General features: G+C 41.1%; 2 protein-coding genes across 2 annotated transcripts; one reads left to right on the top strand and one right to left on the bottom strand.

Moving 5' to 3' along the window:
• The first annotated feature begins 211 nt into the window (after positions 1-211).
• On the top strand, positions 212-8,280 carry LOC111270432 (NPC intracellular cholesterol transporter 2). The gene is made up of 4 exons (XM_022850654.2): positions 212-485; positions 4,699-4,803; positions 6,850-7,127; positions 7,332-8,280. Exons 1-4 carry the CDS (start codon positions 389-391, stop codon positions 7,416-7,418), a joined length of 567 nt encoding a protein of 188 aa, XP_022706389.1. The 5' UTR covers positions 212-388; the 3' UTR covers positions 7,419-8,280.
• On the bottom strand, positions 826-2,297 carry LOC111270431 (uncharacterized). The gene is made up of 2 exons (XM_022850653.1): positions 2,187-2,297; positions 826-1,844 (listed from the first exon to the last, which is right to left on the bottom strand). The coding sequence occupies exons 1-2, from the start codon at positions 2,196-2,198 to the stop codon at positions 1,083-1,085; spliced, it is 774 nt and encodes a 257-aa protein (XP_022706388.1). The 5' UTR covers positions 2,199-2,297; the 3' UTR covers positions 826-1,082.
• Positions 8,281-19,421: the final 11,141 nt, after the last annotated feature.

Raw genomic sequence — 19,421 nt, 5'->3', positions numbered from 1 at the left:
AGGTTCCGCTAGTACAGTGATGGTATACACGCAACCACAATTGTTGTTCGAACATAACAGCGACGGCTGACGCCACAACGGAGGTGGCTAGACGGTCACAATGGATGAAGCTCCGGAGTGGCATATCGACTTAGGCGGTTCTTTCTCATCCTCTCCCCCGGCTCGATAGCAGCGTCGAGCTCACGAGAGGCGGGACTTATACTTCGCGCTGGCCGTCCGCGTTGAAGTCTGTTTGTGTCTATGAACCTTTAGCTCATCAACTTCTCATCCTTTGCAAAACTGTTTCGTTAGTATATAAAGAGTCACGCTTCTATATGAATATCAATCCGCTCTCGCCTTTGAACGAATCTTGTGGTGAACCGGTCTACGTGGATAACAAAAAATCAAGATGACTTCCGTGACTCAAAGTGCGTTGATAATTTTAGTTGTCGTAACGACATGGCCGTGGGCTTCTTTCGCTAGAAAAGTGCAATATCAGGAGTGTAGTAAGTAGACCTTTGGAAATTATTCTGTTTTGTTTTCTAGATCTTTGTACATACTGTGTTATTGTTGTTGATTGTATGTGCAGTATTCGAAGTGAGCTAGGATCCAGATGTGTGAAATAAATCGACTGTGTGGAGATCGAGCTGGAGGCAGCAACCCCCAGGAGGTAAAAACCTTACACAGTTGTAATTATTCGTCGAGAGGTCGAGTCGAACGTTGCTTTAGTTAAGTGGATTGACTGATTGTTCTTATAAAGATGCGTTTATGCATATTTACTGAGTGGTATTATAACGACATATGCTTATATGTTACGCTTTGACGCCAAAGTAAAATTCTATTGAATATCTTGCTTCAAGATGCCTGTTTTTTTTTGCTTTTATTTTTTCATTTACAAATTTAAATACACATAATTTACTCACACTCCTCAAATAAAGTTTCCATAAGTTAGTTATCTCCACCTGTTGGCCCTTCAGCGGGCTCATGTGTTCACGCATGTTCTCATCTGTCATCAGTGCCTCTGTACGACCCTATCGAAACTTCTCACGCCAGTGATGCTAGATAGCCATTGGTTTCATCTGATACACTATACATTAGCTCTTCTAAAAGTGATGAGCAATGTCAATCTGCTTCTGGGCTTGGGGGAGAGCCTGGCTTGAGGCCACAGTCGAGTAGTAAGGAGTCTGGATTGTCTTCGTGAAGCCGGGGTTGCTGAGCTGGTACTGGACAGCCGGCGCAGCGTAGGCGATCGTTTTCTGGACAGCTGGGGCGGCATAGGAGATCGTCGCTGCGGGAGCTGCATACGAGATGGTTTTTTGAACTGTAGGGGCGGCGTACGAGATGGTCTTCTGAACGGCAGGAGCAGCAGCATAGGAGATCGTCGTGGCGGGAGCCGCGGTATACGTTAGAGTCGACGCAGGGGCGGCGTAGGCGATAGTCGCCGCGGGAGCTGTGTACGAGATGGTTTTCTGTACAGCAGGCGCGGCATACGAGATAACTGGGGCCGGGGCGGCATAAATAGACTTCTGCACAATCGGTGCGCCGTACGAGATCGTTTTTTGGACGCTAGGCGCAGAGTAGGTAACGACTGAACCTGGGGTGTTGTACGAGATTGTTTTTTGTACGGCGGCCGGCGCAGCATACGCAATCGTGGCTGCTGCCGGGGCGGTGGAGACTTTCGTATAGCTAGTGCTCAAAGCGGGTGAAGCAATGGTTTTCACGAAGCCCGGTGCAGAAATAGTGTTCACTTGAGACACCGGTGCGTGGTACGACTGGTAACCACCAAAGCCGTCGTTAACGCCGAAATTGGTGGTTAGTGCGCCACCAAAGGCGGAAACCACCAGACCGAAAGTACATGCAACCGACTGAAACAGGCGCGTTATATTTGGTCAATTAGAATTTATCTGTTTGTTGAAATTTTACATCTCGAAAACTTAAAATAATATTCAGTCGTATGTCGAAATAGGCAAAAGGATTAATAGACATATTGCTCATGCAGAGTAGCCAGTTAAGACTGCCTGTACAGAGAGCTTGACTTCGCGCAATGGCGGTGCAAACAGAATGAATTTGGCAATATGGTCACCGAGAAGATCGAGGCACTGACGTGTTAGAGAGCACATCGAATAGAATGCTCACGATGTACCATCGAAGTTCATCCATTGAAGTTCAGTCACCACTCAAGGCTTCCTTTCGAGATATGTACTCACCAGAGCCTTCATGCTGACAAGCGTCCTCGCTGGAGTTTCTAGCGGGTGATCTTCGCCAACGTGCCGTTGCGATCTAATGCTTCAAACCGTGCACCCGTCCTCTTTTATAGTGATTTCGGCTCAGTATCGTGTCGTCGCCAGAAGCTGGCGAAAAAAGACGAAAGAGAAAAAAAAGGAGGCAGATGAAGATCAAGACGACACCAGACGGAAAGATGGACGATAGAAGATTACGGTTATTTTCAATCCACATTTAAACACGCTGCTGCTGCTATCGCCAAATGTCATCTGGAGGCGATATCAGTTTCGCCAGAACACTACTCTCTGCGCAGCAGAAAACGCTGGAAGGGTTTGTTTTACATTTCTTATGAACGAGGACCAAACCGTGACCGTTGGCGTCTTCTAGATTTGGCGTTTGCCATCTGGGTCGAGGAAAGGGCCAAGGAAAGCTCCTATATGGCTCTCTACGCCGGTTTAGACATGCGCCGATTTTGGTAGAATATTTCTTGATTTTTATTTTGCCGCTGATTTCGGTTCGATCTCTTTCAATCGCTTGTTTTTTTCTGGGTACTCCTTTGTCTTTAATGAGCGCCTGCGGACGATGCTCCCGAGGTTAGCTTCACGTGTCAATGTCTCGTGCTATCTTTGCCGTTGGCAACTATTTTTATAGCACTCTATTGTATGTATCGCTTTGCTCCATGAAAATTTCAACTGCCGTTACAATCGATAATCTCTAGTTTACGACCGATATGGCCCCCATACCAATGAAACAGATGTTTATACACGTACGCTACGGGCAGTCTCGAACAAAGAGGAACGAACGTGTAAACTATATTATTCAATGTCAATCTCGAAATCAGTCGGCAAGTTGAGACCTTACTACTATCTTGCCTTGCGAAGCTATAATCTTTCCTCTGCTGTTGTCGTTAGTCCGTCTTCAAGTCTACCAGGTATATACCGGTTATACTGGTGTGTGGTGTCTATAACTATTACGTAACAGAACAGTACGTAATGGCACCGAAATCCTTGCGCCTGTTTCATATTTGCGCAGTGCCAGGTACGTAAGTTATCTGACGTACACAAATATTGAACAATTACGAAACTTCTGCGGGCCAGGCCATCGGCTTGTTTTGTCGTCTACCTATTTAACTTGTGGTCCATTCGCCTTCCGTCCTCTAGGATCGCCTGTTCACCAAAAACAATCAAGTACGTAAATCAGTCATTTCAAAAAAAAAAACACGAGACACTCTCATCTACCGAATCACAGCCCTCTGTAAAACGAACTAAACACTATTAATCTTATCCAGAATATAAGAACGGTAATATGATTTAAGGGACGTCCTGCTACCGGCCTACCGTTCAAATTTCCCTACAACAGCGGATTTTACCCGTAGTATTGCAGCGATCCCGGCGCAGGCCACGGCCGCTAAGTAGAGATACGTGCTGTGCAATCCACATCTACCTTCTTAAGCAGTTAAATGTTTTCGTGGTAATGTCATTGTTATTTTTTGTCTATAGAGTGAGTAGCGCGCAGATGAGAAGCTTGTGGCCACAGAAAAACTGAGTCCTAACGACTTGAAGTGGCCTGGCTATAAACGACCGGCAATACTTCTACTGGCCTAACGACGATTATTAATATGCTATTACTTGTGGCCATCCGTTTCCGTTATTGATTCACTTCAACATGTATTATAATTGAAGCCCATTATTATACTATCTGCCTTTATTTAGCCCATTTTAATAAGGCAATATAGGCGAACTTGAACCTGAATGAAGGCGATCTTGAAGAAGCGGCCGTTGATCAAGTCATTATATTTAAAATTGATTCGAACGGCGTGCCGAATTGAGACTCCTTTGCCTTTACTAATGATATGTATACATCGAAACGTCAGAACAACGGTACGGTTCTAGATATTTGCTTAACAAGAAGATAGGTCTGCGTAAAAAGGTCGCCGGTGCAACGATTATCTGTCGTTCATTCATTTTTGGGTGTAGTTTTCTAACCAGGGCAGTTTCTTTTATTGCAACGCAGCGCGAGCGCTAAAAATCTTCTACGCTGTCTTGCTTAGTTATCTAAAACGTCCCCCTGTTTTGTGTTGCCGTATTTTTCGTCCATTATTCATCAGCAGGGACCACTTAAGCGAAACGTGGGCCAGTGGCGATGTTTGTATACGATCGTGCTTCTACAAATTGGGGTTTTACTGTTACTTGATAAGCGTTGTAGCCGGCAGACGGAAATTTCCATCTATCTAGTAACCCAGTAATGTAATCTCAATAGGTCTGTACCGTTATTTACCTCTCTGCAAACCTGCAAAACAGAAAGAAACATCCTAGCTTGATAGATGTGGCGTAAAAGCAGCTAGAAGCTTTAGTGATTGCTTTACGTAGAAAGTTGCTAATGAAATACTGGAGCACGCCTAAGTGTAATAGGACCATTGTTGTCCATAATTCCAAACCTAGGCTTTATTCGTTGAACTGACTGTTAATTTTCTAGCAACTTCTGCTCGTTTTCCAGACCCTAAAAGAAACATCAAAATGATGGATGTGGATAACTGCGATGTTCAACCGTGTCGGGTCTTCCATCGTACAACGATAAAGATGACAACTCAATTGAGTTCCCGTAAGTAGTTCTTCATTCCCCATACCCCTTTACTCTATTCTTTCCACCTCTGATATCTATGATGTCATAATATTGTTACGCTTGCGTTCAACCGTTGACCGGCCCATCTCGTATCCTCAAATTGAGTCTTTTTTCTATTTATTCTATTGAGCCTTATCACTTATTATTTACCCAAATATATGTAATCCTCAATTCGCAGTAGCAAGCATCCTTTTTAGTTATGTTAAAAGTTGTTCATTCCTTCGAAATGTCCAGTTTTCTATTTGTAAATTAAACCTAGATTGAGTGATGCTGTTAATTAGTGAAGTAGAATATATTTAAAAAGTATCCATAATTAATATCTGATTTTATTCGGTAGAAGGAATTCGTTATCACCAGTATTAGCATAAACCAGCAATGATAGAAATTCTATTTTTTTTTTCGTTTATAAAATGGCAGAGGACGTGAACACGGGGCTCGACTCGATATAGAGGGGCTAATCTTCTGAATTTGAATTAAAAGCTTCGAGATCAGGCTGGTTCACGTTATGCTTCCTAGGCTTTCGTGTCGCTTACAAAAACGGCAAAAAGTTTAGTAAGACCTGATGCAGGTGAAGAATAGGCAAAGCTTAGTGACTCTGCATCAAGGTAGTAACAGTCATAATCGGCAGCAGTTGTATTTCCGTTTCGCACCAAGTCTGAGTTAAGCTATGGCACCGCAGCATACGAAAACGAACAAATGTACGCTACAGCTTCTATTATCTTCTATCCGTGAAATTTGTCTTATTCCATATTCCCCCCACATGTCTCGCGCCCCTTGGTCTTCCCTTATTATTGCCCTCTCACCAGCATATCATGATCACGGTCATCAGAAGCATCACGTAGTTCTGTTCGTCGTTATCGTTTACCTGTCGACTCTCCTCTTTATAATTATCCTATTCTTTCTAAATTCTTCCGCGTATCTTCCTTTTCTCTCGACAGCTGATAGTGCAGCTTTTCATGATGTTGTGCTGCTTCTACTTCTTATTCATCGCCACGTCTGCACACTTCAGACGACGTCGCCTATTCACAGTCACATCGTGCATTCTCCATTTAGGACTGGCACTTTTCTGATTTCATTATTGTATGTATATACGATGTATATAGTATGTGCTGTTTCTGTTCGAATTTCAATAACAAACTGTGCATACTCTGTGATTGATTCTGCATTGGCCACCGGCAATTGTATTTGTGCCACTGATTGCATTTGATTGCTTGATTGGCCGAAGCGTTGAAGGTCGTTGGGGGCGGTGTGCCCCACTGGTCGGACACTGTAGCAGATGTCGAAGCAAAAAAATTGTGGCGTTGGCCAGACAACGACGATGCCATTACTTCCAGAAGTTGAAAATCCACTAAGACACCCGTTTTTTTCTGAGTCTGCGTCTTTTCACTCCTCTCCTATATACGTCCTAGCGAGACATAGCAGCTGCGTCATAGTCGTATCGTTCTTCTACTCTATTTGTTCATTATCCAAAGAAAATGGACGACAACACGTCTAGCGTTTGATTTTATCATTTGTATTGCGTTCTATTCTTCGCTAGCCTTTCGCTCGTTTCTGGTCTTTCATTTTCATCATTTTTATTCCCGTATTATGTATTTAATAATTTAACTTGTATACGATACCGTCCTAGACCAAAACAAGTCGATCGATCTAATTATCTCACATATAGTTATTATTCTCTTGATAATTGCGCCAGCAGAGGGCCGCTTACTCTGGCAACGAAGATACAGAAAAGAAAGCGTGTGCTATGTTTTTTGTAATATAAAAAGAACTGATAAGATATTTACCCAGGTTCTCAAATGCGTGATCGCTTACGGCTAACCTTTTATGGAGCTCAATTTACCAGGTCAGATTAACCTATCTGGCGGCTCTACGGGCAATAGCGGCGCGACACGGACGTTCACTTACTATCCGTAACGTCAGAAACCAAGCGTAAATAGACGGCATGTCGATGAACTGTTTATAATTTTGGCGGTGCGTACATATCCTAACTGCTTTTGCTTTGCTACTTTTGCTTAATGATTACAGCCATCAATTCATCGTCTGCTGAGTGGGAGATCCGAGCTTTCGTAAACGGTCGTCCATATGGTCATCCTGAGCCTGTATCCGATGCCTGCCTATTCGTTAATTCAACATCGCCTAATGCGTTCTCTAGTAGCCATCGAACGCCATTGAATTCAGATCAGTTTAAAAGCGGACCCTCGACGGCTTACCGACAGAAATCGTTTCTTCCAATGTGCCCACTATTTGCGGGAAAGATCTACCGTTTTTCAAACGTTTTCTACGTCCACGATCAGTTTCCCAAGGTGAAGCCCACCATGTTCATAGGGGCATAGGGCAGTCTGAAAACAATATCGTAATGACATTTATTGTAATGTCTTGAAACGAAAGGAAGGTCTAGACGGCTGCACATAGGATTTGATCGCATTTGGTCCATAGAAGTTGCACTGCACTTTGATCGTAGCAGGTAGCTATTTCTAATCAAGTTATACTTGAATACCTTCTTCCAGGTGGCGACAACGATACAGTATCTTCTGAGGGGCGATAATGACGAAATGATAGCTTGCGCCAGATTGCATATTCTAATGTCCTCGTAAGCGCTAAGCGTTCCATGCTGGCTACCTTCTACAAGTGTAAGCTTGTACAGGTCGAAATCTCTGGCAGCAGATAGGTAAAGGTTCCGCTTCAATTCCCGTTTCCAAATTCACTACCGATTTTTGATAAAAGAAAAAAAGAAACACAGGAGTTGCTCGTCTTCTCATACGATCAAACAAAGAAAGGTCGTATTTGGTACGCGTATCGGTTTGCGTTGCACTGTGTTAGGAACAACGAGTAAATACCAAACTCCATATGAGCTCGCTAAAATTAGCGACATGACCCCCGTCTTAGCTGAATATGAAGAAGTGAGCATAGCTTATAGGAGCAAAATATTAGGAAAGACAATTCATTTGATATGTATATATTTTTCAAAGGAAATCTGGAGTACAACCAACTGAAAACTACACATTTGTATGTTTGTAAAAGTTAAAAAAAAACATTCAGGAAACACAGAATGTCCGTTTCGGCAACTATTTGATGTAATGACCATTATTATAGAACTGACTCGAGAAGGCTCTTAATATGATTTGTAAATTTCAAAACGCATCACACTACTGTCTTATTATGTATATAACGCTTTATATAAGAACAAAAGCGCTCAACTAGGTACTGAGATTATATAGGTAGTATCTATAGGTCGACTATTAAGTGGATTTGTTCGCCTGTAAATACCTCGTACGTAGTCTGCTCTCGTGTGTATTATTATTTATATAATTCGGCGAGGATTTTGCCTAGTCGACAGCCTGTAAATATAGCACAAACGATGTATGTTTTGACTGACGTCGCCAAAAGTCAATACTGTAAAATTAAGTAGCATGCTTAAGCAAGTAAATAAACCAAAATCATTGTATTTACAAGGCAGTATCGTTGGTATCTTTTGTTATTTTTAAATAGTGTGTACTCGCGCTAAGCTTATTGCTGGTCGGCCTTTCTGCGTTTGTCCATGAAACAATATGGAAATCCTACGTCCATTTATATCCAGATGCGGTCGAAATAATTTGGATTCTCAGGGTAGAGGAAAATGTTCTTAAATTGCACAGTTTCGCGTCTTCAAAGCATCCTTATGATTACAAATCCTGAAATGAACGTATATTTATAGTGCTTAAAGGGTATAGTGTGATGTTAACTAGATATGCCACACTATAAGATATCAACATAAAAAATTAAAACGCTTCATGTGTAAAATCTCTACTAAAAAAGAAAAAAAATGATAAAGGAATCAAGTAAAAAAAGAGATTCTTGGCTTTTCTGCCAAGCCAGGGCGGAACGTTGCAATTTTCTGCGGCAATCGAAAAGCCAAACTCTAAAAATTTGTAACATTTCCAACAATCCTCTTAAGATATTCCCTTTTTTTTCAGAAATAGATATCATACTTATAAGAAGCCGGCAACTTTGCGTCATTAGTAAGTTCCTCATACTGTGACAGCTGCTAAATTAGTCCGTTAGGCAAAAATTGTTCTTTAAAACACTAGATAATTTTTGTTTTCAAGTGTTCGCAAATTCAATCTAACTTTTATTAGGACAGACATAAGGTAGCCCTTGCCAACTCGTTATAGTAATTAACATCTGTCTACGGCCCCACATAAGCTGTCGAGTATGTGTGGGCATCTCCGAACAACTTCCAATGTGGCTCTTTTGAAATAACTTAGCTATATATAGTTAATATAAATTTGTAGCCTTCTATAGATAGTTGTTACAACTACAGCTCTGTCTGTTTAATGGTCATTGAAACCGTTTTTAGATTCTTTAGTGAGATTAATCATGGAGACCTGCTGTTCGTTCGTCTCGAGGGTACTAGTGCAAAAATGGTCAGAAGTAAGGACTACTTTTTTGTATCTACAAACCTTTTGCTATTGTGTAACTTTTGCTTAAATGAAGATAAACAAGGCGATTTAATAGCATGAAATTACTAGTTGAAAGGGGGTGCAAAATTTCTCGATTTTCCGCTACATTATGTTTTTAACGCTACATCCAAATTTGGCAAAAAGCTAAAACGATATTTCAAAGTGAACTTAAACTTTCATTTATAGAAGTTAAACAGTTTCCTAGAGATGGGAAAAATGGACAAGGGGAAAAACTGTTTATACGTTTAAGATATTAAGTTAATAAATAGTCCTTTACAAGGAAATTTGTTTTCACGTGATCTGTTAAAGTTTAAAAACTATTATTTCCTTAGCGTTTGATGTCCGTACCATACAATAGCTCTTATGGTCTATCAAACGAAGAACCCCACTCGCTCTTTTCTCCTTAATTGGATAGTAATTTCACCATAAAAATTAGAAATCAATCAATAAGTACCAGCTAAGCAAACTTTTCAGAATTTTGAGCTCGTCTACAAATGTTCGAAGGTAACTTTGGACGAGTCGTGATTAGATCTTGCGTAAATCCAATTTTAAGAGAAATACATGCACCCGCAGATAGAGTTCTTATTGTATTAATTAATCTTTCACTAACTAAGTACATTTTTTCTTTGGGTTTCACTAAACCCAATAAGTTAAGTGACCCAATCGCGAGTTTGCGTCGCATCTATTTCTCCTCACTCGCATGTCGTCAAGCTTTGCGTGCTATTTTTCGTATCATTTATCGATGATCTTTTTCCTCTTTCACACAGTAACCAAAAAAACTAGCGCTACGCGTATCCTCTGCTATATGGGCAAATTTGAGTAAAAGCTCGTCTACGATACCGTCACTTGATTAGCTCGTTTCACTTGGTAGAAAAATGCATTTTTAGAAAAAACTTAATGCCGTACGAACTTTGTTATGATGATGATGATAACCACCGACCCAATATACAGCGCAGGTACAGCTCCAATTCGAGTCCTAAACAGCGCACAGACTCGTCGCTTCCAATGCTCCCTTTGCAATCCTGCGAAAACTTTCTTAATAAAGCCACAGGTGAAAGTTGATGTAACCGTGTCAAGAACTGCTAAACTCCCACTCAATAACGCCTCCTACACAATAATCCAACGGGCTCATATTTGGGCCGTTCCGCGGCTAAAGGGCCTCATCGTAGACTATTCTTATAATCCCAGGTGATTAGTTGGTATCGGCCAGTGCCTTCTTACGATCTTCTTGTACCACGGTTGCACGGAAGTTTATAGAACATGCAGGCAAATTTCTTCAGTGATGCATTCTCCTTGCTGGGAAAAGAATGCTGAAAAAACGTTTTCGTCACCGGGCACCGCACTTGCAACATGAATTTTTTTTTGCAACTTTTGGCATTGATTATTAGAAACTACTTGTTAGAGAGAAATCAAAGGCGGAGAACGATCAGATGTCTTGGTTTTATTATCCTCACGTAGCATCCGTCCAACTATTACGTTACGTAACGTGCACGTATCTTCATGAACCGTCCGCGATATCGTACACTTACTCATATCAAACGTTTTCAAGAATGATCTGACCGAAATCGAATGACTATTAACAGCGTTGTTTCGCTGACGACAACGATCAACTCTAAGGTCCGCACCGTTTTTGTTCTTTGATGGATTTTCTGTTGAGCTACGCTGAAACCTACTTTTGCTGATTCTTCTGCAACAGAGCGCTCATTTGTGAAGCCGTATAGTGTTGACTTGGAAGACCAAAGAAGTATAATCGTTAAAGACTAGAGTTTCGATAATATCCAATCATCCCTTAAATTTCGAAACCGATGCACTGCTATTTTGCAATGACGAGCTTGTTGTAGCAAGAACTGGGTTTCGTCTGGTACAAGTAGTAGTGGGTGAACGCATACGCGTTATGACAAACAGCCAAAATCTATCCCAATTGATTTATCGTTTTCAGGTATTTGTAGCTGAAATTCATACAACTAATTGTATATTCGATGTTCAACCAGAAGAAAAAAAGTGGCTTCAGATTTTATATATTTGCGCAATAACTATCCTCGCATACACCCCATTTTTGGCTATATCAAGAGAGCAGTTAGACACTTGGTAACGAGACCACCGAAGATGAGGTCACTTCTATTTAATATGATCTAATTGCGTTATTTCGTAATAATCGGAGGTAAAAATGCGTTGTATATTTTATATGCTACCCATGGGATTGGCATTCGAGCTGTACTCATCGATATAACGGATCTTCCAAAAGGCTTCTCAGCCTTTTTTATTGACAAAAAAATATTGAAGCTCTCTTTTTATTTGGGTTCTTCAAGTTGAACTAGTATTTCGAAGTAGCACCGTATTCAGGATAAATCATATTGTCAAAGGAAGTCAATAGTATACTATTTAATTTCCTTTATTACTACAGGTTACTGCAGGAAGTAAGGCCCGGAGTATTTTCTGTAAGTAGCAATACGTCATCAGCAAAACGAACTATCTGTTACGCATCGAACCTGTAGGACACAGGTGACGCGAAATTTAAAATTTATGACACTCTGCAAAAAAACCCTGATCGGTTTTTCGTTCTGACGTTTTGTGACGAATTATGATTATATCGATGCTTCCTGTCAAGCGCGTGTAGAACAGGGCGCGTTGCTGGTTTCGTCAACGCTAGTAATGTCGGCTATTTTGGACGCGCGTCCTGATGTCCTTATGGTTCTTAATGCTACTGATGGTTGAAAACAGAGACAGCCTAAACTATAAAAAGAATTCAAATTACGAAGTTGCCAATTATATCCGCCTATGCACGTATTGTATGCTATGTGATACTGCGTACAGCGTTCGCACGATTATCCGTAGTGGCAAATCATAAATGACAATGTAACACAATTACATGACAGAGGGGCGATCATTATTGTCGAACAATTGTAACAGCAGAAAGGAAATAGATGCTGCGACGCGTTCACTTAAGACGGTAGCAATCTGGAAGACAGAGGAAAACATTGCTCAACAGTACTATTCGGAGCGTCTTTGGTAAATTCTACATGTTGCAGCTGGACCCAGAAGTGACAAGAACTTGCTCCCAGTGGCAAATGAAACACAGGCATCAACGCACGCACAGATACACGCAAAGACATCGGGCCACCCGGTAAGTTAATGTCCAAGGCAGACTACCTTGGACATTGGCTTACATTTAACGTTGATTTTAGGCGTCTTAACAGTCCGCCGCAATGTTGTTTTGACGTTGTTGCTTGAGGCAGAACGACACACATATTCAGGTAATGGACGATGTGAAAGTACCGGCCGACAACTGATGCTTCGCCAAATCTAGCTGGGAACTGATATCGTCCGCCACTGCTAAAATAAAGAAGGCAATTAAACTGGAAAAGTTTAAGAAGATGCAGGGATTCAGGGAGCCAATGGTTACAGTTGCAACAGCTGAACTTGATATTGCTAAAAGAGAAGATTACAAAGAACAAAGGGGACAATGGACATGCGTAACAGGGTTGAGTCGACAACAACTGATAACGGCAGGCAACGCGTCAACAGCAATAGCAACAAAGCCGAAGCGCTGATGCCGGTCTAAGCAAGCGCGAACGCCACCTGCCGTGGCAGTATTACAGAAGAATATTGCCGAAGTCGCAAGTGAATACGGGGATGCCATCGAAAACAACGACGTCTGAAGTAACAGCACAGCTGAGCCCGAATCAGTGAAAAGCACTGAGGCATCAACAATGGAAACAGAAAAGAAAAAGTATACGCGTAGTAGTGTAAGGCAGTCGCCATGCACACGCACGATGCACTACAAGAGCACTGCGGATGCCCCCGCGCGAAATGCCACCGATCGACAGACAAAGAGACCTGTGTAACTTCCGTCTAACTAGGCGTCCGGTAAAACCATTGTCGTAAGACGTTGCATTTTTACATGCGCGCGCTAGTGGGCTTGTGAGCATTTGTGCTCACGACAACGGTCAACTGCAAGATGGATTTCACCGACTAATGACAGTGAAGATGAAAAATTATTGTGTACAAGATGTGTTTATATACATGTTTTACAATACATGTGAGTGTACATGTCGATGATGGTGAAAGAACCGTTGTGATGCCGGTGTCGACCTTAATCGTGAGATAAGCAGTTTCATGTAACGCCTGCTAAATCAAGATACTAACATCTCTAGCCTAAAAAGAAAGACTACGCTGACAGATAATTGTGCGTCAGGTGATAACAATATCATATCTACTCTTAAATTTGTATTTTTTAGCTAAGAGGATGATCCGTATGCAATCCTGCCATCTTCTCCATGGAGAAATCACTGATAGTGGTGCAGCGTCGATAACGAAACAGGCAGGCAGGCGGGCGGGCAAACTGTCTATAATAAATGATTGCGGCCTATATATATATATGACTGGAAATTAGAATTTCACTATTTAATATACACAATAATAGATAATGTTTATTTCATATGGTAAATTTCTGGCTGAGCCGCGACTAAATACGGTTTTGTTCTCTGTGAGCCTCAGCTGTTTTTAAGAGCAGAAGAGAGTCGTGGACGGTTTCCTAGGTTTGAACACTCAATTAGCGCAATAGTTTGCTTTTCTATAAAGGACAAATTGGAAGTCACTGTAAAAGTGGATCCCTTCAACATAATATCTATCTTTTAATAATAGATTGTCAAATGATCGTGGGGTGATCTGCAGGAGCCGCATTCGTCTATTCATTAAATACGGTGACCTCGAAATCACGCGTTTATCAATTCTTGTTATGCTCAACGAAATGCGGCCATTAAAGGACAAGCTTCATTCGTGTCTACTCTCTAGTGGTATTCATTTTCCAATTTCAATAAAATTATGTATCTATATACAGAAATCTATCCTACCGACAAGCGGTACACGGAAGAAGTTAAAAGAAAAGATAGAAGAGTATGAATCACGGTTCATTTATTATGTTAATTAAATTCATTTCTCCCACGGAATCGCTGTCCTTAATTATACAGCGTTGTACAAATAGGACGTTCGCTTTCTACTTCAGACGGATAGGTTCAGGTCAGTACTTTCTTCCTATTTTTGGCAAATTCACTTATTTTGACCACCTTTTATGAGGCGGCCATACTCACATACACGCCCGCTTATACAACGATATTTTCAATACGTTACAAAGATTTCGCCAACGCCGCAGCTGCCTCCCTGGGGAAAGTCGGTGCAAGTAGAAAAGTATCATTTTGGTGTAGACGTGTGTACATCGTAGAACATCGTATCAGAAAGTGTTTCATCTACTTCATCTATTTTCGTCGAATTTCTTTAGATACTAATTCATTTTAAATCAAACGAAAGTGCTTCAGATTTCAGTCAGACGATTTTACTCGAAGGGAGCCAATTCTGAGCCTACCTAACCATATGACTTTTGCTAGCGCGTGGGCATAGCCATCAAGTAAATGCCTGGTCACCATCCAGTTGTTTTGAAAAAGCAAAGACAATCACAAGTATATACAGTTCCAAATCAATTGTGGAACTTTACTATCTAATTCTACATTTTGTAGTATAAACGTCAAGTTAGATATTGAACTGACGGACGTGAAAGCCGCGTTTATGACGTCGCATAGTGCATGCAGAGAATGAACAAAACAAAACAAAACAAAAACAAAAAGACAAACAGACAGAAAGAATGAATATAGAAAGAGACGCATTATTATACATAGTTGCGCATTATTATATATAGTCAACAGAAAGTAAAATTTTACCTAGTTAGGTATAATGAAGAAGAGCGGAAAACAGTATGAGTAGTAGTAGCGGCCACGGTAACGACGGACCTCGCTGGGGGATTTAGGAAAGGGGAAGGGATTAATACATGAGCACTCATGAAGCATAGAGTATTCTATACCGCACTTTTCGTGTACTTCATAGCTTTCGGCCGACAAGATGTAGATGCTGTAGTACATAAGGCCGTCGTACCGATGTTTGTACCAACTAGATTAGATAGGAATATGTATTTCGTGACGTCGGTACATTCTGCCCATCATGGTCGCCTTAATCCTCGCGTTCGCGCCACTGAATGGATTTAAACCCTTCCCCTATTCAAAGTCGCTAGCTGATCCTCACTTCAGCTTCCAGTGTTGAGCTTCGTCTGACGACATCTGCTTACAGCGACAACTGCTCGGCAAAACGACTCTCAGACATAATGCAGAACACATGCTTGTTGTTGTTATTGTTGCTCCTGCTGTGGTTGTTGTTGCGGCGGCGACGGTCCTCACACCTTGTCTATGCTAAACCGTATTCTATTCAGTTCCAGTTGATTGTTGCGAGGTAATTTTCTGCTCTTAATAGCCGCAGCAGAAATGCGACAGCTAGTCAGAGCGCTTTCGACACACGTTGCCCCCTGTTGTTACTAAGAGCTGCACATGAACGTCGAAACAAACCCGTTGCTTTGCCCTGCCCTGCATGATCAAGCCTTGAACTTGGTTTACGATTTAAACGGGTTTGTCTCGCCTTCGTATTTGGTACAGCGTCTGGTGCATCTTGCCACGATGATCGGTGCCAACGAGCGTACCCAGAACAACTACAGCCAAGACGTGGCGACAGCAAAAGGTCATGAAATTGAAGGACTCGGGTGGGGTTCACTGATCCTAGTAACATGATAAAAGCATACGTGAGATATAAAATAATTGGATGCCGATAACAACGGTGGTGAGTTATATATAAAATCTTCTGTTCTGCCTTTTTACTTCAGCATGAAAAACGACTAATATTTATAAGCCGATTTTGAAAGTACGAACAAACAGACAAAAAAAACACAAGAGCGGCTTTGCTACCCTCCAACATGATGAACACCTGTTTGTTGTTGTTGTTGTTGTTGTTGTTGTTGCATGAAGACCCCCGTTTCCTTTTTAACCTTGTTACCTAATAAATGCTGTTAAATAATAGACTTGACTACTTGACGTGTTTATCTTCTTGTCGAAACGTTGCTGAAGCCTTTGTTTTGCGCGTAATTAGCTTAATTGCGAGACATGCCAATTAAGTTCCTGATACATATACGTACTAGTTCTTAGTTTGATTGTGTATAAATCTGAATTTTAACAATAGCACGGAATGCCTCCAGTCAAAACTGCTAAGTCAACGAAGAACTACTTAAGCATGGCTGATCACTTAAGGCAAAATGAGTAAGGTACCTGAACTTAGCACCGTTAGTTCTTCCTCAGGAAATACTAATATCACATGACCTTATAAAAAATAAAGTAACACTTCACGATGAAGTACGCCTTTGAGCGGATGAGAACGAAAAATACCGTAAGCTTTATCGGAACACGAAGAATCAACCCTGCACGATACCAAGCATCGTTGATTCACCACAGAAGTTCGTGTCAAACAACTAGCGACTGCTAAGCCTTTCCGATACCATAGAGGTACTGTCCGGCTGTACTAATTCGAATCCATCCGCAACCAAAGGATCTTCGAAGGGGAATCGCTCACGGCGCAAGTGACTGAATCACCTAGCCAGAAAGGAAAAGCAATTTGAAAAAAAAATTCGAAAGTTCTATTCGTAAAGTATGTATTATAAATAAGCGCCAAAATAAGTATCGTACTAAACTTCTTTTGTAAATTCTACAGTTGATACATTTGTATAGACAAATAAGTACGTAACTGTTTCCATCCTCAAATACAGCAAGCTCGCTAACTTATTCCGATGTCATATATTTGGCAGTGGTGAATTGAACTAAAATACTTTTCACTGACTGGTTTACCCATGGTGAAACTTATTAAACGAAATGTTTCTATTATCAAGTGATGAAAAGACGTGTACGGTCGAAATGCGAGATGGTCGATTGGATGCGTACTAGCAGAGGGTTAGATGAGGCGTCAGCATACGCTTTACGAGAAATAGGTAAATGTAATTAACAATAATTATCTCCTTGTCCAAACCTTTCCGGTAGAGGTTTTGTTTTACGGACAGTTGATCTTCAATGAGCCTCCTTGGGTGGGATTTTATCCAGTATGTCAATTTATTCGTCGGCTGTTACTGCTAATAGACCAGCATTAGCCCCCAGTTTCCGGAAGCAGTTAAAATTTTCTATATGGTTCCGTTTTATGTGAACTTACGGTTAGGGTTGCGAACTATATAGCTACAACGTTCTCTCAGGCTGATCTCTCGCTTTTTGCTTGTCTGTGTTTATTTTTCCTGTCCCGGTAAGTTTCAGTGTTGGCAGCGTTCTGCCAGGTAATCGTCTCGACCTATTCATTTTCATCTGTAGATATTCGCTGCATCTGACGGCCTGCATTCCCATCAACAATGGCTATTGATTGAGAAATCGTCGCTAAGTAGCATAGGCATGTCGCCGTAACTGTTATTAAAATAGTGATTTGAAAGTAACTCAGCTAAGAAATGGGGCTGCCCCTACTGACGTTACGTTCCAGGGGGAGGTTCGTTGGCGCCGTCAAGCTTTCGTAGCCCCAATTAAAATTCACCCATACCACGGTCATCGGCAGCAATAAGTGGCACAACGATAGTTTTTGTTGTCGTTGCTGTCTTGATTGCTACCCCTGTGTGTTGTGTTTTTGGCGAAACAAATGAGATTTCTCCCCATTCCCGCTTTCTCTCTCTGTTATTTTCGTTCGAACGAGTACATTCAAATCATGATCATCATTCACTTATTTTTACTGCCGCGTTGTCTTCGTCGCCCCTTCAGTTGGTATCATGTCACAGGCCGATATACCATTGTTTAACATTATATCACTGCGGCCAGTTTATTCAATATAGTTGATGCACGGCCCGAGAGACGGCTGTACAAAAGAATAGCTAGATAGGAGACCCCGTGTCGCCGTGACTGTGCAGCGTGTAACGTGTGTTGCAATTAAATTTAGTTACGCCCGATGGTCGACGTTCGAATCTAAACGTAGACACTTTTTGTTTCGAGGTTCGACATGCCACGTCTACTAATAATAGTATTAATAAATTGAAAGACGACTCAATTATTTAAGGACTAACAACACTTTACGGTAAACCGCTTTAGGATCTAGGATATCAACAGTGCAGTCTGTGTTGTATTACGCAAGTTAATTTATTTATTCGTGTATTTATTGAAATAGAATCTACAACTTCTGTGCATTTGGGTTTACTTATATTGAAGGTCAAATGGGAATTCAGGGATATTAAATTATTCTAATATGAATTAAAATTACCAAATCGTCGTGGTTAGGTTTGTTTTAATCTATAATTATTCGCCGATAGGTCATAGACCTTGAATGACAAACAAAATTGTTTGTTTATGAAAAAAAAAAATTTGTAAGAAAAATCATTCGGCTCATAACTCTGTTCGGTAATATAAGCCGTTTTGATAAAGGGCCTTCAAAGGCGATAGGACATTAGCACGATCCACAAAGTTGTATCCTGCAAAATACATAGAAAATTTTTCATATTCCAAAGGCGACACAACCACCCACTGTCTCGGCCGCTGTTCAGGGAATCAGTCTCCTCGGTTGGCAGACAGGAGCATAGACCGTCCGGAACGAGGAGTTCCACTTTACCAATATTACTAATTATTGTTGTTGTTGTTATTGTCCACTAATATTTGACATGTAGAGCTAACATATCGATTGTCGCTAGCACTACCATAAACCGCTGAAGGTTAGCATTCACTGGCCGGTAAGGCACGACCGTCATACAAGCGACTCCTACGTTGGCAGACTGCTAAAGCACCAGGGAGACTATGATTATATCATAAAATCATTTTGCTAAAATCTCGCTTTTATTTATAAAAATCTTACAAAAGGATCTGGTCATTAAAATTAACTATAGAAAAATAGAATTAAAGTAACGCGAGAAAAATTAGACAGGTCAATTCCTAGGGCAGATTTCACTACGATGTTTATACGGGAATATTTTTACTGAAAGTAGGACAATAGACGGTATTTGTAGACTGTGCTTAAAGGAGAACATGGATAGGTACCGTCGAAGTGCATGCTGCCGCGCCAAGGGCGAGTATCAGTACCCAAAATGTCACTTCTACACAATCTCTAATGGAATCTAATTCGTGGGAAATAAACAATTCCCTGGTAATTATTATCAAGCAGAATCCTAATCAAACTAATATTGAAATGCAATAGTATTTTTCTTTCTTTTTGTTGATACCTAACCTATTTTTCGATACGTATGCTTTGCGATAGTAGATAGACACTCTCGATAGTAATTCA

The sequence above is a fragment of the Varroa jacobsoni genome, unplaced genomic scaffold (assembly GCF_002532875.2).
Source record: "Varroa jacobsoni isolate VJ856 unplaced genomic scaffold, vjacob_1.0 scaffold_1472, whole genome shotgun sequence".
NCBI classification, from domain to species: Eukaryota; Metazoa; Arthropoda; class Arachnida; order Mesostigmata; family Varroidae; genus Varroa; species Varroa jacobsoni.
The sequence above is the reverse complement of the archived record's forward strand: the minus strand, read 5'-3'. Positions and strand labels throughout refer to the sequence as shown.